Source organism: Diachasmimorpha longicaudata, chromosome 11, assembly GCF_034640455.1.
Source record: "Diachasmimorpha longicaudata isolate KC_UGA_2023 chromosome 11, iyDiaLong2, whole genome shotgun sequence".
In the NCBI taxonomy this organism is placed as follows: domain Eukaryota; kingdom Metazoa; phylum Arthropoda; class Insecta; order Hymenoptera; family Braconidae; genus Diachasmimorpha; species Diachasmimorpha longicaudata.
The window spans coordinates 1318696-1343936 of NC_087235.1; the positions used below are offsets into that span (position 1 = coordinate 1318696).

The 25241-nt window shown below is 39.2% G+C and overlaps 3 protein-coding genes across 5 annotated transcripts in view; 2 read left to right on the forward strand and 1 right to left on the reverse strand.

The window, feature by feature from the left end:
• Positions 1 to 408: 408 nt before the first annotated feature.
• On the forward strand, positions 409 to 1818 carry LOC135167527 (uncharacterized). Its single transcript, XM_064130810.1, has 2 exons — positions 409 to 598; positions 691 to 1818. The coding sequence occupies exons 1-2, from the start codon at positions 409 to 411 to the stop codon at positions 975 to 977; spliced, it is 477 nt and encodes a 158-aa protein (XP_063986880.1). The 3' UTR covers positions 978 to 1818.
• Positions 1819 to 3137: 1319 nt separating this feature from the next.
• The window catches only part of LOC135167743 (EGFR adapter protein-like), a 62457-nt gene continuing 40353 nt past the window's right edge, over positions 3138 to 25241 (reverse strand). Inside the window, exons 3-5 of one of the 3 annotated variants that reach the window (XM_064131253.1) lie at positions 24469 to 24687; positions 24204 to 24375; positions 3138 to 4788 (exon numbers count right to left, since the gene is read on the reverse strand). In XM_064131253.1, the coding sequence (XP_063987323.1) occupies positions 4579 to 4788; positions 24204 to 24375; positions 24469 to 24687 (601 nt within the window). In that variant the 3' untranslated portion in view covers positions 3138 to 4578. Of the gene's footprint in view, positions 4789 to 10265; positions 10519 to 13351; positions 15215 to 24203; positions 24376 to 24468; positions 24688 to 25241 lie in introns of those variants that run through there. The other 2 variants (XM_064131254.1, XM_064131255.1) reach the window with 2 other exon arrangements.
• LOC135167745 (uncharacterized) lies at positions 17519 to 21750 on the forward strand. The gene is made up of 2 exons (XM_064131256.1): positions 17519 to 17968; positions 20229 to 21750. Exons 1-2 carry the CDS (start codon positions 17713 to 17715, stop codon positions 20300 to 20302), a joined length of 330 nt encoding a protein of 109 aa, XP_063987326.1. The 5' UTR covers positions 17519 to 17712; the 3' UTR covers positions 20303 to 21750.

Consider the following 25241-nt stretch of genomic DNA (forward strand, 5'->3'; position numbering starts at 1 on the left):
ATGTTTTTCAACCTCGATTTTACGAGGCAGCAGTAGAAGCCTTCAGAGACGTTGCAAAGTTCAACCTTGAAAAAAGTATTTTCGAAGTTCCAGCTGTCACCGCTGAATATGGTACATTGATGAAAAGGATTAGAGAAATACCGTGCTCGGAATGCATAAAACAGGAACGTGGGACTGACCAACGTCTAGTCGAGGATTTTCTAAAATTACTAGCAAAGGATTATGGCACCTGTATTAATCCAGTGGTAACTGCGCCACAAACGCAGAATAATTGCCGAAAAGAGGCGATGCTCCCGAGTACTGATGATATAAAGAAGCTGCATATGTATGTTAAAACGGAGCGAAATTGCTATTACTCTCAACTTTCAAATAAATTGACGTATGCCTCGCGAGGAGAACCTCGCAAAAATGACACTGATGTCTCTGCAAATTTTCAATCGCCGTCGACCGGGAGAGATCGAGAGATTATACATTGAAGATTTTCAGAGTCATCGTGGACTTGACCATGTAACAGATGGTGAGACGTATAGAGCGTTAAGTGCAAAGGGGAAAAAGTTGGCCAGAAAATATGTGAGATTAGAGATCAGGGGCAAGCTTGGTCGGGGGGTTCCAGTTTTGATCGATACCGATGTTTTAAATTGCTTGCATCTTCTGCTTCCTTACAGAAAAGATGCTGGAGTTCCTGAAAAGAATACATATTATTTGGATTGCCTTCAACAGACAACGGTCGTCCACGTCACCTCCAAGCATTTGACCTGATGCGAGAATATTCGGTCAAGTGTGAGGCTGAAATACTTGATACTCTACGTGGTACGACTTTGAGGATGCACATTGCGACAAGATGCATCAATTTGAATCTTACTGAAGATCAAGCGACTGACCTTGCCAACTTTATGGGTCATGCGGAAAAAATTGATAAAGACATATATCGTCAGCTTGTTCTGGAGACTGATTGTTTCGTACCGAAAATATTATAAAAATACTGAATGTTGTTGAATGTTTCGTCTCCAATAACGAAATGATTTCTTGTCGGAATTTAATAAGACTAAGTAGCAATAATAATAATTTAGGAATATATCATAATGAGAGGTCGAGGGCTGGAGGCTCAAACTTTCCCATTTAGTTTCTACTTTTCAAGGGTCCGCCATAAATTATACGCGTTTCTGGTTCCCTTCCTTTTTCTTCTTTTTTTTTCTCTCATTTTTTCTTAAAATGTTAGAAGACAGGGTTGTCAATCTTTCCATACGTAGAGTCCAGTTTACGACATAATCCTTTGCCAGCCGTGTACTTACTTCTTTTCCAAGGGTTCATTTTTTCCCAACGGCTAATTCCTTACACATGCAAAGACGTTTCCCGTACTTTCCAAATTCCAATATCCAGCTCGAAGGGTGGGGTTCTTTCTTTCTTTTGACCAATCAGAATCCTTGGGAGTTGTGACGAAGAGAGGATTCCCTCCTCCAGCCCTCGAACCTCTTAGACAAAAATTAGTTCTATCAACGACATCGTGCGAAAGGGTAGCCTAAAACCCTCAATATTGTAACCGCGTGATCTCAAAGAAAAAGAACCTAAAGTGCAACGTAAATTACAAACTAAAATTACTCTGTCCGTCTCGCTTGCTCGTGTATCCGTATCATCTATAAAAAATAAATACCAATTTAAAAAAGGTGTCTGTGTTACGCATAAGTGATTCCTCAAAAGACAAAATAAAAATAGAAGCCTTTACACATCTCGAGTGATATTAAATTGTTAACTCGAGTGTAACAAACGTGTGTTGTTACATTGAATATCTCGCGCGTTGAATGTTAATCTGGGCTATTCCCCTTTAAACAGTAATATTCTTCAAAACACAATTCGGTTTTAGCACACGGGCCAATTCCCCAATTTTCAAAACTCCCAACCTCAGTTTTTCATCTTTACAACATTCTTCCTTGAACAAAATTTCAAAAGATTTTCCTCCAACCTTAATAAAATTCATTTGTCAAACGGGAACAACGTACACTCCTACAATTTCTAACTCTAATCTCTGTAGAAGCAAAATACATCGACAAAAACATGCTACTCCATGAACCCTTTCGACCATCATATAAATAATCCGAATAAGGGTACATTTTCCAAACTGTTTGGTCCACAATCCGTTTCTTCAAATTTCTTTTTTATTTATTTTCTCCACTTTTCTCTTTACAGGCTCCTCATAAACTGAATCTCTTCCTTTCGTACCCCGGTTTATGATTTTGCAACGTCCACGCGGATCCACTCCATCGGAAATTTGTTACCTGAACGTCGTCACCTCAAAATATTTCCAATGTACCGATAGGACCTCCCACTCTTGAGAGCAATGAGAAATTCAAATTCAACCAATAAGAATATTACTTTTCGGTTTTCTTGAATCCAACTAATTGTATCCCCACTGCTTAAATACTGATCCATTAGCCTTTTACCAAAAACGAATTTAGCCTAGACTTTTTACTTCTCGTTCAATCTTCGAACAAGTAATAACCTTCCTTATTCTTTACATCGGAAGAGATATTCAACAGCAATTTTAATTATCTCCTGGTTGAACTTCGACGTTATCTTTCAGGTGAGAAAGTGATAAAGTAAAACCACCGAAACCGAAACACCGAAACCGAAACAAACATTTGTATAAAATAAATCTTAAAACCAACAGTAAAATAAAAGTCTTCAATATCTTGAGTGAGTTTAAATATTAGCTCAAGAAGTCTCAACTATTTAAGAATAAACGAGACACTGATATAGTCAAAATATCAAAATTGTTGAACACAGCACAAGGTCTTAATTCTTCTGATGATGAATCCGATGAGGCAGATGAGAATGAGCGTAAAATCCCAGTCAGAAAGTACACTAAAAGACAATGGCACAGGAGACTCCACTGATACAACAGATATCAGTTCATCGACATCCAGCAGGAATATCTCAATAGTAAAACAGCATCGATCGACTGACAAAAAGACCACTGTACTCTCGGCTTTCAGTAAGCAGTTGAAATCTGGAATAGTTCCATCTGGAAAAGAGTTGCAGCATCTCATTGACACAAATCAGTGTCTAAAAGGACGTACCCCAACCGACAACGTGGCTGCATACTCAAAAAAAGAAGTTATTCAAACCATAAATATTTTCATTTTTCATTCCTTTCCATCCATTTTTAGCAGTTATATTACTATCGCCTCATGTTGTTGTTCTATTTAAGTGTTATTTCATTAAATATGACGATTGAACGTTGCATTTCGGAGAGAAAAAAAATCTAAAATATGTGTCCTTAAGATAAGTCAGTGAAATATGGATTGTTAATCATCAGACACATCAATAAGATTATAGTTCTAACTTATTTTTTGGAGCCTTGAAATCATCTAAATACAACCAACACAAGTCTTCATACTGGCCATTTAATGCTTGATTGAGTCCCTAAAATTGTCATAATATGATGGATGGTTTCATAATGGCCATTACATGATATTGATTATGGACTTAATCGATTCAATTATGCATCGAAATCAGTAATTAGTACAAACATAAGTCATATGATTTTAACCAATTTTCTTAACTCCCGAAATAATTCATATGTGAAAGTCTCCAAACTAACATTTCAACTTATAAAAGTGTCCTCGAAATGATCCTCCTATAATAGATGTCCCCGAAATGGCCGTTATAAATTTTACGTTGACATTTTATTATATATTTTCTACTGATAGATCATGCATTTCAATTCACTTATTCTTATAAGTCCTTAATAACTCTGCAATTGAAAAACATTATCAAGTCAACGAAAAATACTCATTTAATGAGCCAATATATCACAGCGAAATGTCTGCAAAGGTTATTATGGAGACTTGGGAATTCTAATAATGACTATTGTGGGGACAATCCTATAATAGTTATATATATGTATATAACTATATCAGCCAATAGTGTTATATTATATAATATATAATATAATATATGGGCCAATCCACTTGTGTGACTTTATTGGATAATTATTCTCTTCTTCGTTTATTGTTCTTAGCTGGCAATATTATTTATTTTTCTTTTTAAATAAGAAGCAACGAATAAAAGTTTACAAAAATTATCTACATATAAACACATGTACATCAATTTTTTCATGCTCCAATTTATCGCAACACGTAGTTAGACATTATTAATCTTCATGCAACGAAAAACGCATTATAGTTATCTTTATACGGACCCTCATACCTGGGCGGTCATTCAACCGCGTTGATTTTTTTCTCGTTCGTAATAAATAATTCTTGGCAATATTTTTCCCTTCAGCTAACACGTTGTCTGCATTTGACAGTCGTTTGGAATCAATATTAGCACTCCATTACTCATCTATCATCAAATAAAAAAGAGGCGGGGCTATCCTCATCTTCCAAAGGTATGCAGGTGTCGATAAGTTCGCGAAAATACTATGAATCATCTATTTTCTATTTCTGTATTATATATAAATATATAAACCTATTATAGATCGGCGACAAAAAACGTTACCCTCTTTTTTTAAAGAGTAAATTTGTCTGATTTTCTTAATAATTGTCACTAACTGTCAGATTGAATCACTTGCTTTGCTTTTCAAAAATTCATGTCCATCATCATTTTACGAAACTCAGCTAGTGTTTTGTAGTCTGGATCAGAGTCGATGTCTGCAAAGTCTTTTGTTGTATCAGTCTTTAAGAAACTTGGAGTATAACGACTGAGTGATAAGGGACATGGCAGCAACTCTGGCATCACAGAATGGTGTGTTATTAATGCGGTGAGTGTTGTGAATTCTTTTGTAAAGCCCTGCAAAGAAAAAACTACCAATTAGTGAAGGTTCCATGAAAAAATGTGCTTGCTTGAATTGAATAATTCTACTCAATCTAATAGTACTATTATTTCCAGACGTCAGCGTATCGTAAGTTACCAATTACACGCTGACAGCTATGCTGCGGGTGTATATTTGGCCAGTTATTGCACACCGAAATGTTAAGTATGCCTCTTGGGCGAGCATTTCGCTCGTCATACGCGCTCGTAAACTTCAAAATTATGTAAAACATACTTAACGTCTTTGAGTCATACTATACTTTAATTGTTAACGGTCGATGTACGATTTCCTCAACATGAAAGGAGCGAAGGATTGATGATATTGAGAACCAAACAGATGTTCGGCTTTTGGGAGCCCATCACCACTGTGTTGAGGAGCCTATATTTGTTAGCAATGGCGCGAATTCAAGGAAGCTAAAATTGTTCCCGGCCTTAGGGGGGAAGGTCGGTCAAACATCACTAGCGTTATGAGACACACTTAGAGAAGAGTTAAACGTCGCGTCATGCAATGCGAGGGGCATTCGAAGATCCGTCAGCAGTTACAAGTAACACTAAGAAGTGCGTCAAATATTTCTGTATGATGGGATTATCTCCTCGGAGAGTCAAATCGTACGTGGTTTACTAGGAGCATAGCCATGCATCGCAAGTGCTACGTCGGGAATAATCAAGGGTCATGAGGGTCATTAGAGCGGTGGTCGCACATGGCGAAGAGCACAAAGGATTTGGCCATGCATGACGAGAGTCGTCAAGGTTGCCAAGGCGCTCAAACTTCACAAAGGTCAAATTTTGCGAGTGTAACTTACTCCCTAGTGCCCCTTGTAACACTTGGCCATCTTGCAACTACCGCCGGCGATGTTTGACTAACCCCCCCCCCCGTGATCGTCATCACAATCGCCCACAACCCAAGTGACTTTGTTCTCCCCCCAAATTACCCTCGCGACGCTTGACCAACGTTTTAGTACCTTTTGTGATACATCGCCATCCTCATAGCGACCCACGTGGTTAAAAAAAATTTATCGCACCAAATAATGACTTGAGTAAAAATGTAGATGAATTCAAATACAATCTGGCACGAGCCACAATAGATTCGTTTTTTCATCTTATTTGTGTAGAGTTTCGAACATTTCGAACACCCGCCTTGGAGACAAATATCATTTATCCTCGTCCCTTATGCTATTTAGAGACTATTTTCGAACCTTCGATAAACGAACATATTTACACTGGTACGCTACACGACAGGTATAACACGTCTACTAAATCGTTAACAGGTCAAATAATAAAATAACCAGTCAGAGTTCTCAAAAGTCAATATTATCGCAGTACAGGAATTTACAATTACCATAACAATCACGCAAATTCGCTGTAAATTGTAAGACAAAAGCTCTGTATTGCCTAAACGAAGCTCCAAGATGTTGGAAGCGAAAAATGAAACAAATTTTTAATGAGAAATATAATAGAACAATCAAAACATGATTTCTGTGTATAACTCAACCAAAAAACTTGGGCTTCAATATTCATAGATGAGATGTTTGTCATTGACGAAGAAGACATAATTAATAAAGTGCAAAAACATTTCGTCTGTTCACGTTGACTGAGTAAAACGTGTTCCGTGTTTATGCTCCATTACGCTGCAGATAGTGTGTAGATCCCATCAAAATTAGCCGCGAATAATTCTCCATCGTCAAAAACCCATTCCAAAAAACGTGACGTCGGCCTGCCACTCGGGAGCATGGAAGGGAGACGTGCTTCTCCCTTCCATGCTCCCGAGTGGCAGTCTATCTTTTTAAAGACGGTGTAATTCCAAGAAATATGACAAACCTGAATCGTACATCGACAACTGCCGTCACTGACAATGGTAACAACAGTGGTACACTGACTCGAAACATTTCATACTTCCACAGCTAAGGATTTTCATTCTGGCAACCGACGCGCCGTCCTAACAGATGCAATACAAAGCATCCCTGTTCATGATTACATGAGATGCATCGGACATTTCGGTGGATCCGTAACGCTTTTGCGACCTCGCACCTCTCAGGTAATGGAAATTGTTTTTACATTAACTCTTCTCGCACTGTTGACAAATGTATCTCGGCATCAGCCGAACTCACGATTAACGAAAGCCATCTAAATATTACACAATTAATCTCCAAGATCAACGGAATTACTATCTCTCCTGTACCCTAGGCTGGCCCTAAACTAAGACAGAGTAATTATCAAGTAGCAATTTCTGAGGAAGGTAGATAAAAAAATGATTAACGTATATGATTTTTTCCAGTTTTCAAGAACGTAATTGACCGATTCTCCAGAGGATTACATTCCTCATGGGCCTTAACATCTCGGAGATAAACGAAATTTAAGGACTCTTGTTTTCAATTTGCTTTCAGTTTTTTTCAAAAAATAGTTTGTTACTGAGACAAGAAGCTGAATTTATACTGGAATAAGGGGTTTTTAGGTTTGTGTATAAGTCACATGGAAAGTCCTAATTCCACTTCGATCAACTTATATTTTTAGTAAAATATCTGCTCATCACACTAGCGGGAACAAAAATGTTTAAACAAATCCCATGGTGAAGGAAAGGGAGTAGAACTTCAACAAATTCTACGTAGAAACAGGTACTAGACTTATCCGGTGCTTTTATGACCACTGTGAATAATTTTGATGTTCGGATTGGATGGAACGGGAAGTGTAGAAGTTCGTGAAGGGGTAACTTACTCACTGTAGACACGTGATTGTATGATGAGAATCCCGTTTTATTATAAAACACACACGTAGATGTTAATGTCACATTAAATGAATTCGATGTCTAATGGCCTGTATGAATTAAAAAGAGATAAGGTTCGAAAGAGCGAGAATAACTCCCGATGAGTTTCGATTGATTTCCGGGCGAGTTAGGACAACGCGTTCGAACCGAATGATCTTCGATGGTGTACAGGTCACCGTAACGGTCCCGAAGACCGTCGTAGCCTCTCGTTCCGTTGGTCACAGGTAATTGGTTGATGCCAGGGGCCATTTGACCACCAGATTTTGAACAACCACCATAAACACAGAAATTGAAGCCGTTGCTATGAAAAAATTTTAGCCTAGTGATCAACTAATGGAAAATTTGATATTTATAAAATTAAAAATCTAAAATTGAAAGAAATCATTAAGATAGATTTTGTTAGTATTTGTCCTGACTACCTGAAGCAAAATACTTCGGAAGAGCACCGTCAAGCCGTGGCGCAAAAGTCGTCGGAACCGTGCCCACGTTGGTATCCGAATACATTTCGTTAAGGATACAGTTCAAGAAAATTGATAAAAACCACCTGTTTAATGAGGGACCTGGATCGGTGGGAATGTGTGCGAGTGGGGGAGGCGAGCAGGTCCAGAAAAAATAACGTACTCAGCACGTGTCACCACAAGTCAGGTTTATTTCAGAAAAAAATTCCTCACTGCACAATGTTTACAAATTATACTACTAATCAGTGGTCCCGACAGAATATACCTGAAACTGAGCTGCCGATAACAATTAAATGCTCCTAGTTGAACAGTACCCAAAAACCCGTTGGACAGTCGGTTGAAAGTTCGAGATAATTCCAATGAAGAGCGTTGAGCGGTACAATGAAAACCCGTGTGGCATTAAAGATTCCCGAAAACCGAATGAACGAGCGATTAGCCAGTTCGTTGGAATTGTGCCGAATTCCGATGTCACGTAACCTTAGGAGGGCTATTATCCTATGCAGGATAATAGCGAGCTATCCAGGAAGTGGCGCCCCGAATGAAAAGGTATGCCAATAAGGCCCGTGGCAACCACCGATTATTTTGATCGGTAACTCACGGTGAGCGGTGCGCAAGTGTGTGTGAGTGATTTCCTGTCGACTGGCAGGATTTCCAACACCACCTATATTCAAAGGGACCATAATATTGCCGATATTTTTACCAAACCACTGTCTGAACAAAAGTATAAAATTTTTCTTAATTTCTCAAGTCTAGAGTAAACGGTGGAATTTCATGTTGAGAGAATTTCAGTAGCCTGTAATGAATTTCTCATCCGTCTGAAAATCTCATTTATGGTCCTCTTTTAGTATTAAAACAATGAAATTGGGGGATGGTGGAGAAAGTTACGTACACGGACAGAAAATTCAACTAAAAAACTCGTTGCACTCCGGGAGTGCAGGCAGAAGTGAAAACTTGAATTTATGGCGCGTTGGGCACTTTTTTAGGTGAGCATTTTTAGGTGCGCTCGCGACATGAGAAATTGTACATAAAAACTCAAGTTTATCAAAGCAATGTGGGCACTTTTTGAATGGACATGAAGTATAATAATATAGAAACTATATTCGAATGAAGTGGTTTTATTTAAATGAGTAAATATTAGTGAATAGTAAATACAAATTTTATCAATTCTCATCCATAATTTCAACAACTCTTACATCATCATTATCAGGATTTTCATCAAATTCTAAAACTGAAACAATAGGTCTATGGTAACTAAAGTATGAAATGAACAATTTTGATTTAAATCTATTTATACAGGGTGTCCCAGAATTGCACGTCCAAACTTTAAACTTAAGTTGGGGGTGAAATTCTGGATCGAAAAGTCCTGAGCGACTTTTTGATCAGATGCACCCTCTTCAAGTTATTGAGGGTTGAAGTTGGACGAATCAGGGGCGTGGAATACCCAGTCGCACGTCGGTGAGAAAAACATGCGAGTGTAGTGGTGTCCCCACCATACCGTACTACTCCCCTGCCGCGGCAGAAAGGGATGACTGGCGGCGGAGGGTAAGAGGAAGGGGAGGGAAATAAAAAAAATGAACACCCGCCCGCTACATAATAGTAGATTATGACATGAGGACGATAGGTGGAGGATTGTGAGAAGTGTGAAGTTTGCAGCACGAGGCGTGACAAGTCGCAGTCGAGGCGAGCCGGAGGCTTCGCCCCCCCCCCCAGCGAAAAACAGAAATAGACTTAATTAAAAAAAAATTATTCTTTAGAAAAATACATAAACAATATCAACTAAAGAAAACGAATCTTAACGTTTTACTTAGGTTCTATTGTCCATGGTTGTGTTCATCGAAAGAAGAAATCATACGATTGCAAAATTGATTCACCAAAAAACATTTTATAATTTGTATCAATTTAATTTTATAATATTTTATAATATTAAAGCATTATTAATCTTTTAGTATTTCGATTACATATTTCGACACCAGTCATCTCTTTCTGCCGCCGCAAGGGAGTAGTACGGTATGGTGGGGACACCACTACACTCGCATGTTTTTCTCACCGACGTGCGACTGGGTATTCCACGCCCCTGATTCGTCCAACTTCAAGCCTCAATAACTTGAAGAGGGTGCATCTGATCAAAAAGTCGCTCAGGACTTTTCGATCCAGAATTTCACCCCCAACTTAAGTTTAAAGTTTGGACGTGCAATTCTGGGACACCCTGTATATCTTTTGAATACTGAATCAATAGTAGTTTTGTATTTTGTTGTGCTAAGATTGCGATCATTGGACATCATTAAATTAAATTCTTCATATAAAAATTCAATGAATGGTTGATTTTTGACATCTGCAAAGTTTTTGTTGAAATCTCCACTGAAAATCATAGGATAATGATCAAATCTTCTATTAATTTTCATCATAAAGGGTGCGGAAGCAGCTTTCGAGTGTTTTCTTTTTCTTTTTCAAGCATCATTTGAATCATCCGCATCCATTTTCAAGACAAATCTATAATCAAAAATAAAAATGTAGATTTTTTTGAAGTTATAATCGTAGCATATATATTTTTTCGGGTTTTCCTACTTTTCCGGTTTCCCATAATTTTTAGCGATTTTCTGATCGTCGATTCACGTCCCTAGTGAAATTCTTTACTAAATTGAGTATATTTTTGATTTTTCGGGTTTTCCTACTTTTCCGGCTTTCCCATAATTTTTAACGATTTTCCGACCGTCGATTCAAGTCCCTAGTGAAATTCTCTAATAAAACGAGTATATTTTCGATTTTTTAGGTTGTCCTACTTTTCCGGCGTTCTCATAACTGTTAGCGATTTTTCGACCATCGAATCACGTCCCTAGTGAAATTATCTAATAAAACGAGTATATTTTCGATTTTTCAGGTTTTCCTACTTTTCCGGCTTTCCGATAATTTTTAATTCTTAGCTGAAATGAGCATACTGATAATTTTCCTAATTCCCCAAAATTTCGAGATTTTCTGTAATTTTGTAGAAATTTATCAACTTCAAACTTTAAATGCAGCGCCTTTTTAAACGCTAGCGCCAAACTTGTATTCTTTTAATGTAGCTGTTGCTAAAACAGGAAGTTGTTTCCGTAGCGGAAGAAAGACACAGCTCATATACAGGGTGTCCCAGAATTGCACGTCCAAACTTTAAACTTAAGTTGGGGGTGAAATTCTGGATCGAAAAGTCCTGAGCGACTTTTTGATCAGATGCACCCTCTTCAAGTTATTGAGGGTTGAAGTTGGACGAATCAGGGGCGTGGAATACCCAGTCGCACGTCGGTGAGAAAAACATGCGAGTGTAGTGGTGTCCCCACCATACCGTACTACTCCCCTGCAGCGGCAGAAAGAGATGACTGACGGCGGAGGGCAAGAGGAAGGGGAGGGGAAATAAAAAAAATGAACACCCGCCCGCTACATAATAGTAGATTATGACATGAGGACGATAGGTGGAGGATTGTGAGAAGTGTGAAGTTTGCAGCACGAGGCGTGACAAGTCGCAGTCGAGGCGAGCCGGAGGCTTCGCCCCCCCCCCCCAGGGAAAAACAGAAATAGACTTAATTAAAAAAAAATTATTCTTTAGAAAAATACATAAACAATATCAACTAAAGAAAACGAATCTTAACGTTTTGCTTAGGTTCTATTGTCCATGGTTGTGTTCATCGAAAGAAGAAATCATACGATTGCAAAATTTATTCACCAAAAAACATTTTATAATTTGTATCAATTTAATTTTATAAAATTTTATAATATTAAAGCACTTATTAATCTTTTGGTATTTCGATTAACATGAAAAGTGAAAAACAGAAATAGGCTTAATTTAAAAAAAATTATTCTTTGGAAAAATACATAAACAAGATAAATTAAAGAAAACGAACCTTAATCGAAATACTAAAAGATTAATAATGCTTTAATATTATAAAATTTTATAAAATTAAATTGATACAAATTATAAAATGTTTTTTGGTGAATAAATTTTGCAATCGTATGATTTCTTCTTTCGATGAACACAACCATGGACAATAGAACCTAAGCAAAACGTTAAGATTCGTTTTCTTTAGTTGATATTGTTTATGTATTTTTCTAAAGAATAATTTTTTTTTAATTAAGTCTATTTCTGTTTTTCCCTGGGGGGGGGGGGGGGGGCGAAGCCTCCGGCTCGCCTCGACTGCGACTTGTCACGCCTCGTGCTGCAAACTTCACACTTCTCACAATCCTCCACCTATCGTCCTCATGTCATAATCTACTATTATGTAGCGGGCGGGTGTTCATTTTTTTTATTTCCCCTCCCCTTCCTCTTGCCCTCCGCCGTCAGTCATCTCTTTCTGCCGCTGCAGGGGAGTAGTACGGTATGGTGGGGACACCACTACACTCGCATGTTTTTCTCACCGACGTGCGACTGGGTATTCCACGCCCCTGATTCGTCCAACTTCAACCCTCAATAACTTGAAGAGGGTGCATCTGATCAAAAAGTCGCTCAGGACTTTTCGATCCAGAATTTCACCCCCAACTTAAGTTTAAAGTTTGGACGTGCAATTCTGGGACACCCTGTATACCTATGCGTATACTAATGGCAGTGATGCCAGACGGGAGCAAAAATCCCACGCGTGGGGGTTTCATGCGCAACTACTGCTGCGGAGTGGGGCATTGGGAGACGTGTGGGTCCCGTATCTGGCATCACTGTAAAATCTCATCTGTCGCGAGTTCACGAGAAAATGCTCACCCACAAAAGTGCCCAACGCGCCATAAGATGTTTTCACTTCAAAAATTAGCCCTCTAGATGGCTAATTGTGGGATAAAGTGCAAAGTCATCAATAATTGAATTTCATATTTTTTAAAAAGTATCCCACGATAACCGAAAAAGTATCCTCGAGGGGGCTAATTTTTAATTTGAAATATTTTTAGGCGACATTTGAATGTGTTGGATTTTGGGGATTTCCCCATATACAAAATTCACTCTTCTCAAATTTTATTATTTTAAGTGATGATGGTTTATGGCCATATTATTTGGGATTTCCCTTGGTTGTAAAATCAAGGGAAATGCCCCCAGTTTTCTTTATTAGTTTTTAATCCCCTCTGGATATTTCTAAGTGTATCTGTTGAGCAGAGGATATAGTAAATAGTAAGAGGAAATATTCCGGGGAGGGGGTGAAAACTATATTACCCTCTTTAGGGCAAGTGGGTCTACCTTGTCTTGTCTAGTTAGTCTCTCGTAGATTTTTGTACAGTGAAGTACCTTCTGACTGTCTAGAATTCTTTCAATTAAAGTGTTTGAGATAGCGACGAGTATGCGGTGCCGATTTGGGATCGGTGGGAAAAATAAAAAGACACGAGACACGTTAGACTGTTGGGGGATGCACTGTTTAATTTATTATAAATAATTTGAGGCGTAACCTCGCGTCTTTGAGAGAATTTTACAATTAAAGCTTGTTAATTTCAATTCACGCACTGCTGGTGATGTACTAAGACCTTTATAGAGTTTACATACGCGATTGAAAATTGAGGCTTTCTTTGAGATAGTTAATTGAGAGATAACTACAAACACTTGAACGTCTGTTATTCGTCAACGCTGTAGATGAACTGGTGTTCAGAAACGTCCGTTGAGTAGACGAATCTAAACGGGTGGTAGTTTTTGATCCATCTATAGGACCTTGAGAGAAACTGTTTAAATCTCAATAACTAAACGTAATAGCTAGTTATCATCGCGATAGGCTCCAATTGGTGATGTACAATTTGATAATTATGGAGAACACTATATTTTGATAAGTTGAGTCCGATTTCAATTTGCGAATATTCTATCGAGAATTACTTATTGCGTATTCACTGTTGATCGTTGAGCTATTCTAGACTGATAGAGACTGAATTGAGACAGAGCAGACTGATTGAGACTGAGATTATATCTGTTTTTGGATCTCTTTATATACCCAAGGGTTGTTTTGATGGGATTAGCAACCCAAGGATTTGGAAGGTTCGAGACGAATTCCTCAGTTTGAATGTTCTCGAATTCTTTGCTGGAGAATTGGCTGAATTTTCTCTCTCTTTTAAACAAATTAAAGTTTTTATAAATAAAAAGGTGTTATTTAATTTAGTTTTAAAACCTATATTCCAATAGAATGTATCGAGATACGCGGTAGCGTATCGGCCAAGTACACGTTTCATACGCGAAAGATCGCCGAAAGCTATCAAGTATCTATACACCACACAACTTCCCCTTCCACTACCTCCAGTCCCTTTTTCTTACTTAATAAACTTACGCGATAATTTAGACGAAAAGTGGCCTTAGTTACGTAATATAAATCGCGTATCAGCTTTCCCCTGATCCAATTATCAGATTTATTTATTGAATATTAACGAAGATATGCGCATAGCAACGAGCTATCATGGACATTTCTCGAGTTTTTATTATGTCCATTGTGATGTCCTGAGCTTGATAGCCAGTAGATGTCACTATATATGATTAATCTTAGTCCGCGAAATTTAAATTAATCTTAATTTTTATATTTTAATCAGTGTCGAAATACGCAGAAAAAGTAGATACAATGGACAATGAACAATGAAAACAACACCACCAGTGTGGGAAAAACCGTCACGCATAACGATTAAAGCATTCGATTTAAACTTGTTTCTGTGCCGCTTCTCTCTTCAAATAGTTAACCGCCGAATTTCACAGTCTAGTTTTGTTTGTTAGTTTTTCTGAATGTTTATTAATAATTCATGACTCAATTTAAGATTTAAAAGTTATTCAATAAAGTGTGTGTTACGTGCTCTCCTAAGCACTGCTGTTTGGATTGATTTTATTTACACCATCTAAATCCAACTATTTCATTTCAACCAGTTGACATCAATAGAGTCCTCATTAGAGGTTTAGCGGCTAAGGAATTCCACGTTTTTAAAACTTGGCGCAAATATTCGTTAATGGCGCCACTCCCCTACGAGTGACTCGATAGGGCATAACACCTTCAACTAAAGGGTTACACTTGAGCCGCTCAGTTGGCAGCGCGCAGTGTAGTGTACTGTAGTGTAATACATAATCGTGATTGGCCATTCGCTAGTAAGACGGTGGTACTCTAGAGACCCCAGATAACAGTGTACAGTGCAGTGAAGTGTTGCTGAACGCATCCTCCCTCGTTTTTTCAGTTTATCAACGTGGCCGACAACGATCTCAACATCCCAGCTCTGGCAGAAAGCGCTTGAAAATGTGAAATATTAACTATGTAATAGACAAAGGACAGTTTATTTAAAGTAAGAAAATCAAGTGTTCAACGAAGACTAGAAGTTTGTGATGATTGTGAAAATAAAGTAATGGACCTTATAAAATGTCTAAAGTAATTTCCTTGCGTTCCTTTTTCCCATTGTCTTCGTCTTACCTACTTGTCTATTTTATATAACTGTTATCTTCTTACTACACCTAACTCGAGGAAACCCGAAGGAGGACCAACATCTGCCGTCAAAATGAGAATAAGCTACCGGGCTAAGGAATGAGGAATAAAAAGTTAGAAGTAGAAAGATTCGAGAAATATATATGTCTCATAAAAAAAAATACGGATAGCTGGAGGCTTCTTAACATTAGTATAAAAATTCATTTAGGTGAAAAAACTTGAAATATATTTGGTAAAATATTAAACATAGCCGATACATGCCAACTGTCCATAAACACATCGGTACGCCTAACCAACAGGGGCATGTACCGACACCAACAATTAGCCTATGAAAACACTTTAAAAAGGATGCAAGAAAATACTCCACGCGTGGATAGCTTGACAAGAAAAGGTGCTTGGATTAAGAGATTGAAATCCGGTTTGGACAACCCTTCATCCTTCAATCCTACCCCCAACACCCGCTCACTCATCATCACTCCAGCTCCCGTATGGCCTCCAAAAAAGATACAATGAGCCAGAAACTTCTTAATATTAATATAGGAATTCATTAAGTGAAAAAACTTGAAATATATGTGGCAAAATATGAAAAATCTCATAAAAGTCAAAAATAATTTTTGGAAAAAATGACCAAGTCCACGTTTCAATGGATTGTGTTTTGCACGGTCTAGTTAACTTCACTGGTTTCAAAAAGTGTTAAAATAAAAAAAAAAGCAAAGCTTGTATAAATACACTGCCTTATTTACGAAACCACCAATCTGGATACAACGTTTATGCCAAAAACGCCTGATACGCCAGAGTATAAAATAGTCTTTAAGGGAATAGCAATTAGTCTCCCCCAGTAGCTAGTCCGGGAGGAGGCTAATTGCTCTTCCACTTCGGCATTTAGTGTCTTACCCGGTAGGTTGCGGTATTGTCGCCATAATCCCGGGGAGACTCGATTCTTGGAGATGGATGACGATTGTCTCCAACACCTTCAAATAATTGTAGGTGTGGCATCAAACTGCCACGTGAACGGAATTAAATTCATATGTACGCATTCTCAAAATGACAGATGAAGTGAAGACGAGAAATTTTGGAAGAACTAGGCAGTAGGGAGTAGAGAGTAGTAAATAAAATTATAATTGTTGTATTTGCCTTGATTCAGTCCCGAAGTGTGCAATGCGTTGTAAACTCCTCGGTGTTTCCATAATTCCATTGTATCCATTGTTATGTATATATGATTGTAGTATTTTTTGCAGCGCCTGATAGTACGAGTGCGACAGGGGATAATGAGAAATAAAAATTGTTCAGAATGAAAGTAGCGTATACAGGGTGACCCAAAATTGAACGTACAAAATTCAAACTTAAGTTGGAGGTGAAATTCTGGATCGAAAAGTCCTGAGCGACTTTTTGATCAGACGCACCCCCTTGTGACGGAATTTCAAGCCATCCCGTCACCTCCGACTCCGAATAACAAAAGGGTATTTATTAGACTAAGAGAGAGAGAGAGAGAAACTAATAAAGACCACCGAGCTACCTTCAAAATCCGGGAAAAATCTTAATCCAAGTTACTTTAGTATTTCGCGATAAGAATAAATGAAAGCTACCTTTTCACAATAGAAATGGATTAGAGTTACCTGCTACCTAAATCCAGCGAAATAAACCTCGCGGAAAACCGAAATTAGATCTAACGGTTGCTAGCTAATGAGTATTATGTTTTAGGGACTTTGGGCAGCAAGAAAGGCCGCTTCACGGCAAATAAAATGCTGAAAAATAAGAAGATAAAATGAACGTCACGAATTGGTTTACCGTTTGAGAAAATAAGTATAAAGTTCTGAATTAGAGTCAGTATTATTGAGCTGATACCTGGAGGTCTCTTCGCGAGAAATCCGGTTGAGGGCCAGGATAACACCGTGGAATATTCATGGCCGAGATAATGTGCTGCCCGGTGTTACCTGCACCCCTTCTTTGGGTTTATCGGTCATGTGAGTATACAGGTCGAGCTGAAATGCTCGCGCTCCCTTGTGTGAGAGTGTTAGGGCTTTCAGTTGGAAGGCCGTGGAAACAATCACCCAATTGTTGAAGCGGATCGCCATTTGGGTACAATTTTACGGTTTTAGCTTAGTTACGGTTTGCGTGGCGAAAGTCCTAACTCCTCTCCGGAGAGTACCTTTGACCGAAGACCCCCTGATTCGAGTCGCGAACAGGGTCAAAAACCACTCGAAAACTCCAGGTCATCAGCTAATTATTATAAAATATGGATTCGAGATAATAAGTTAAGAAAAAGAATAATAAAGAAAGAAACCTAGAATATTTAAGAGTCTTGACTATGTCGCGCCCTTGTCCCGCGAAAGATAGTACGCGTTGCCACCACCGCGCCAGCGCCGCATGGGCGAATCCGCAAAATTCCCCACCGCGACGCAACAGGTATGAGCGGGAACACGAGGTTCCGCCATTAGAGTCCTTGTTGCACCGTGACACGCTCAACATCGTCTCCGGAGAAACTCCCGGTGAGAATCGTCCGGAAGAATCCAGCATCACCCCAATCAATGGAGAAATCGGCTCAACGCGACTCTCCAGAGATGGTAAGTACCAGTGTATATATTACAGTGGTGTTACCGCGGGAAATGAGTGCTGAATTCTCGAGTTAACCTGCGTGGCTCGAAATTGCATCGCTACCTCACCTCAAGGACGCCAACGACAGGACCAGCGATTTGGAAGATCGAGAACCTTCCAAACGCCTGGAAACGCTACCTTATTTTTTTAAGAACCAAAATGTTACCTTAAGTTTAAAAAAAAAATAAAAAGATTTGGTTCAAGGAGGACGAGTAAGGCGTCTCGCCAAGGCGATTGACGCAGCTACCTTTTTTTCTGCTACCTTTTCGTGTTATCTACGCTACCTATGCTACCTGATAATTGTTAAAAGTGTGGAATTCCGGTTGGGCATGGGGATGCTATCTTTTTGCTACGTTGATTAAAAATTATGGTTGGAATTCCCACAAGGAGATCAAATAAAGATTTAAAATCGGAAAAGAAGAAATTGACGGATTCGAATATCTTCGCTAACTAAAAAGTAAGCTACCTAGAATCAGAAATCGTCGCTATCGAATTTGGGCAGCAAAGCGGGCGATATCGGTGAATGACACAAATGGCGGTACAAACGGTGTATTTGACGAATTATCGGCGACTTGAATTAATTGCGCACGTTGAACTTGACCAACTCGTTATTTGAAGTACTAAAAATGAGTCTCGAACTCACGAAGTGGTATCGTTATGCGTTCATTCACATAGTTTATTATAATTCATCAAATTAATCGACAGCTATCTTAATTCGTTAATAGTTCCCGTTACGGATCAGTTCCGTTCCGAGGGAATTAATTATTAATATCGCGAGCTACCTATTGTTGAAATGCTTTCATAACCGCACTCGCCCTGAAAAATCCGGTAAGCTACCTATCTCGCTCTCTCTCGGTTTCACGCTACCTGTACCTCTTCTCTCTCTCTCAGATTCGTGTCTAATTCCTGACTCGTCACCCACTTGACCTAGCTAAAGAGGAATATTTCGAGTAAATTCCATAGTTAAATAAATTCGCAAGGGATCCCTTTAATTATTTTATTCTAAAAAGTCCGGATCTCCTAGACTGAATCGTTGTCATTTAATATATTAAATTATGAGGATTAGAAATAACTTACTGATGGTTAATCAAAGTCGAATTAACCATTTAGTGTCCATTATTAGCCTACGCCTGTTCCCCATCTAGAATTAAGGATGAGACTCTCGATTTCGATTCCGATCATGGGTTTTCATTGTTCTTGTTTTTCTCGTCCACGAATCCACCCCTCTCTCCACGACCCACACACTGAGCAACCGCGCAGTCCCGTACCCACGTAATCCACATTTCCGAGTATGGTTTTCGAATTCCGTTTTGTCGTTAGTGGATCTGGAGGGATAATTAGTAATCATTTTCTTGATTAAAGTCTGGTTTATCTGCGGTTCGTCGATTCCGCGTCGTCAAAAATCGGCTGGCGCCCTAAATTATTTAAGAGAGGACACTTGAGCTGCTAATTTTCCCCGAGATCCCGTTTATGTATTAAGTTTTTGGCGTTACGGATTTGTCGGATTACGAGAACGAAGGTAATGGTTTGGCCAGATTTATGGATAGTCGAGACATTTGGATGTTAGGGTATTCAGTTTTCGCTGAGGCCACAGGGAAATCGTTACACCCTTCAACTTATTCAGGGTTGAAGTTGGACGAATCAGGGGCGTGGGATAACCGCTCGCACGACGGTGAGGAAAACATGCGAGTGCGGTGGTGTCTCTACCATACGGTACTACTCCCCTGCGGCGGCAAAAAGAGATGACTGGCGGTGGCGGGTAAGAGGAAAGGGAGGGAAATGAAAAAAATGAACACCCGCCAGCTACATAAAAATTATTTCCTCCTCCCCTAATTAATGCCAAGGGATGAAACCAAGGGCATTCGATAGAGGAATAATTTCCCCATCGATTGAGGCCCATTCCATCCCTTAATATCTTTCTGCCGCCGCAGGGGAGTAGTGCCGTATGGGGGGCAGACCACCACACTCGATCGTTTTCCTCACCGTCGTGCGAGCGGTTATCCCACGCCCCTGATTCGTCCAACTTCAACCCTGAATAAGTTGAAGAGGGTGCGTCTGATCAAAAAGTCGCTCAGGACTTTTCGCTCCAGAATTTCGCCCCCAACTTAAGTTTAAAGTTTGGACGTTCAATTTTGGGACACCCTGTATATAAATACATTGCTTTTCATTTTTTGAATTTTGTCACTCGTAAACGTCCACTTCCTACTGATATGTATTGTCCTTTTCCAGCTTTGTTCCATTTTCCCACCAGGGACTGCGCCGTGAGGACGAGCGCCGATGGTTCAAGAAATGAACAAGAATAGTACAATCATTAGCCCCCTGGGTAGTCTAATTTTTGATCTACCACGAATTGCTAATTTTGGAATTACCTGTCAGTTCGTCCCCAGATAAGCTATCACATCAGCTGGGTGGCTAATTTTAGTCTTTTTTGGGACTGAAAAATATATAGTTTCTTTTAAAAATATATTTTTGAAATGTATACTTTATTTTCTTGTAAGATTTGAATATAATATTGCACTCCAGCGATGGTTGTATGGAAGTATGCAGACATGATAATAATAATCAAATATTACCCTCAATTGTCCTTGTTGTGTTTGATAATATTTCATCTCTTAAAATTAAATATTTTAAAAAAGTCCAGCGAAATCGTTCAACCAAAATGCCTCGATTTCCCAACATCGGACATCGGCCTCAGCCACGGAATGCGATGAGCAAAACCCGAATAATGCGGCGTCAATATCCAACCACCTGCACACGGGCATTGACTGCAATGGCACTTCCGACACTCGTCAAAATTAAAAATCAGTCTTGTCCAAGCATCGAAAACGAGCACACCAAAGGGTAAACCCCTCGAAACTTGCAATACCTGGTTCCCGAATCAGTCAGTACCTCTGCCCGGCTTTTATCTTTTGTTCCGAGTATTGGGAAACTTAGTCATAAATCCGCACACCTTCGTAGTGACTGTTCCCACGGTCAGTTTCTTTAAAAGAATTATCTCACACGGTACCATCCGACGGGTTGCAAAATTAAACGTTACGGTTACAGTGTACGATCGAGAGAGAGTGGACTCCATTTAGAACAAACTACTACGATAAGAAGGACAAAGAGCGGTGGAAAAGTCGGAAACAAGAGGTCAGAGCGGAGTGTGTCAGCAACTGCAAAAGTGAGTAACCCAAATCACGCTACTTGGTAATTTTGGGATGTTTCATTTTTGTCCGCCATCTACATCGCGAAGATTCTGTTGAAACGTCAAAGATAACTTGATCCGTTATTTTTCAGAGTTACATAGGTAATCACTATCGGTAAACTTATAATTATATTGTTAAAACGACATTGAATATTATTCAGTCGTGTGAGAGTTTATTCCAGTTTTAATCCTCAATCCCTTTAATGAAACGGATGTGCCTAGCAAGTTAAAGGTAAGGATTCGCGCTAAACAAAAATAATTATTTTATTGCGCGGCTTTGAGAATTAAAATGAATATTTAAAGACGAAATACCACCTCAATTTTCTATATCCAACATCGTCTTCCCAGTGTGAGAAACACTAAAGACTAAAACGTCTTTCTATATGTGATCTGGGTATTTTGCAATAGAGGATTGAAAATATATCAATTTTACACAGCTTTTTCGGACTTATGACGCTGTGGACCAAACATTCAGCCGTGGTTAAATATACGGTATCAATATTTATACAAAATCAATGAAATATTAACCACCGATTTGTAGGGAACTCTGGGAAATCCATTGCATGCCACCGAGACCACAATAAATAAAAGTATTAGTTTCGAATTTATTTCAAGTTCCATAGTACTAAATTGTTAGGTGACTTTCATTGATTATTGTTCCCATCCATATCTTGGCCAATAGGATTGCACCATCCGACGTTATTTTGTATAGCCAACACGGTATTTCAGCGGAAATTCTTGGAAATTTCACTGGAAATTTTTCATGTTGTCTATATAAAAAAAACAAATGATGAAGTAACCCTCAATGGTATCTGACATATTGGATGGCAATTCGTTGAAAATTATGTCTCATGGTACAATTCTATCGGCCAAGCTTTGGATGGAAAAAATAATCCCCCGAATACCACTCAAACTTTGAAATTATCTGATATTTCCCTCAAGGTTCCCGACAAACCAATAAGCTTGTCAAGTTTTCCAGAAACATCACTCGCGCTTCGCGCTCGTGATTTCGTGAAAATTTCAAGAGATTTCTCAAGAAGATGCGTACCAGTCGGGTATTAGATGTTTTCAGGAGGTCAATGGGGTGGATTATAGTTTTATATGCCGCGTCCCTTCGAACCAGAATAGCCTTCCAAATCAACGCACCGTAGGGACACCTTTCCTTAGCAATTCCCCCCCCCTTTCTCGAAGACCCCAAACATGCTCAGCTAAGGGATTTCAATGCTCGGTGTACCAACACGACAGCTCCCCCCCGCCGCTGTAAGAGTACCCTGGTTTCGCTGTAATGTTGGAGTAACATAGCGAACTCACTACTAATTAGTCCTAGACCGACGTATGAGGACCAGAGACGGCTGACGTCCAGCAATTTTTTGTGAAAACGAGTACAACATTCCGGTTTCAAACCCTCGCCGTTAAGAAAGATTCGGATTACTAAAAGTTGCATTTAACGAACTCGGTATGAGGCGACCAGCTTGCGCTGCTGGTGTATTTGGGAGTTCATGTAGGGCGAGAGTCGCTATACCTCTCCCGAAGACGTATGGCGACTCCGACAGACTCCTCCGAAGTTAGGCAACTCAAAGACATGCGAACTGACTAACGAGTATGAGTGCCCAGAAATGTTACTCGCGCATCAACCCCGCGAAACAGTGGTCCATTTCTAAAAGGTACCGTTAAATATCGAAGTCAATGTGTAGACCCAGTATGCAGGGCAGGCAGAAATGCTGTACCTCGAAGTGTCCGAATGGATTCTGTGGATGCTCGATATTGAGCAAGAGTGTCGCTCCATACGAACCCTAAGTTCGAACAGAGCAGTCCAAAACCAAAAAAATGAGTTTTTCATGACCCTCTACCGCGGGAAAAATGGTCATCGCAATCCACAAAAATGAGAGTTTGTAGTTGAGTCCCTTGTTATGATATACCGAATATTGAATGTTTTACAACATAGCCAAGACTGTCAGCAATTGTCAGCAAATATCCTGTCAGTGTTTACAGACAATGGGCCTGTCCGAAACATAAATGTAGAAAATCAGGTGAATTTATCGTTCTGAGATGACTAAAAAAATTTTCATTAAATAGTGGATGTGTAATGAGTTACTGCAGTACTGTACTGATTGTTTAATCCCAATGCCGTTCATTGGAAACCACATAGTTTTTCGTTACATGAGGGGTATTGCGACGGAAGTCGGAACATTCCTCTCTGTTTTAACGAACGAGGGTTCGGTCCTCTTCGCTTCTGCCGGGCGCACACGATTGTCTCCGGTGCGCGCGCGGCGACCATTTGGGACTCAAATGGTTCGTTGCGCGTGCGCTATGGCGCTTCGGGGGTTTTCGGTTTTGGGGATGGGGCTGAGTCTACATCCGAGTCAGTATCTATAGTACTTCTGAACTGAAAGCCACCTTTTTCTTGTTCATTTCCGTATCCAATAAATATCAATTAATATCATTGCAATCGCAAACTGAAAATAACAGATAATCGGAGATAATCATAGACGAAACGGTCGTCTTCACGATTCTACTTATATTTTCCGTTAACATATTGATATATTCAACTAAACATCGACTTAACATAACCTCCTGGGTAACCCCCTGGATACCACCACGTGGGAGTTAACCCTATGATTATCTGGTGATATCACGTATCAACGTTAGATACCAAATTTAAGATTTGGATCTAACAAACCCTAACTTTGATTATCTTAATCGTAATTTAAAGTTAAAAGTGTGTATGTGTCAGTTGTGTGGGATGCAGCCAAACTAGTGTTAAACAATTATTCATAAGTTAGTTATTCTCAGTTGGTGTATCAGTTATTTAAATACATTTTGGGTTTTTATGCCGTAACGGCTTTTTCCCAAACAAAAATTTGTGTGAATTTATTGCTATTATTTAACCCTTTTATAAAACATTTCTAAGAAAAAATTTATTGCAACTGTCATCCCATCTAGGGTATGACACAGTATAGTCAGATCATTTCACTGATACAGCTGGAGAGGTTCTACGATATTTATACAGTAATTACCTTCATCTTGTAGCCCTTATGTGTCCGCATGATTAAATAATGCGCAATTCCACTGGGTTGGAACTCCTGGGGTACACGCAGTGATAGAGCATAACAGCCAGGTTTACTCGTACTCTCGCGAACCATAAAAGTACCTTGCGGCTCTTGACTCAATACTTCCAGAGTTATTTCCCTATTAAACAATAAATAGATTAAGGTAAACAAGACAAGAACAGAATGATGTGATGGTAGTAATTTTTAGGACTGAGATAGTGAGCGTGCCAACCTAGGTATGCCAGGTTGAAACCATGGAGCTTTCCGCAATGCATTTTCTTCACTACGATTATTCAGGCTGTCTGTTCTCTCTGGAAGTGGGGGTGGTGTAGGTGTTGAACCGTGAATCCCGGTATCTCCATGAACAGAAATGCTTGATGTCATTATCTGCGGTCCTCTCTTGGCTTGAAAGCCATTTAGGTTCACAGAATCCAACGAGGTATTACCCATTCTGCAGAGTTAAGCAATATTTTCATTATGTGTATTCATATAATTTTGTCATTATTGGCGTATCCATGTTACAATAGTACAGATTTCGGAACATATGTTATAATTTCAGTTCACTATTATGACCCAGGTGGGAATCTATAGTTTCCTTAGATGATGATGACAGGCTCTCATACATGGCCCGGAATAGGTGGAAGCCTACAAAGATAACAGTTTCCGGGTTGTTATTCCCTAGATAAAAATTCTAAGGAAGAATTGCACCGAAAAATATTTGCGTTCCAAAAATTCTTTCTCGTAAAACTGTTCCGGAATTTTCAATTATTAAACTAAATTCTTTTGTCGAATTTTGGGGTTTTCCCCCAACGACAAAATTCATCCTGCTATAAAATAATTCAATATATAGAAAATATTTATCAGTTTATTTTGATGAGGCCCTCCACCATTGAATAATTAAAGGGAAATCGCCATGAGGATTATCCGCTATACTTTTCCCCATTTACGCCTGGTGACCAGAGTGGACCAGGTGGGTGCAAGGGGAGGGAGCTCTATTGCCCTCTG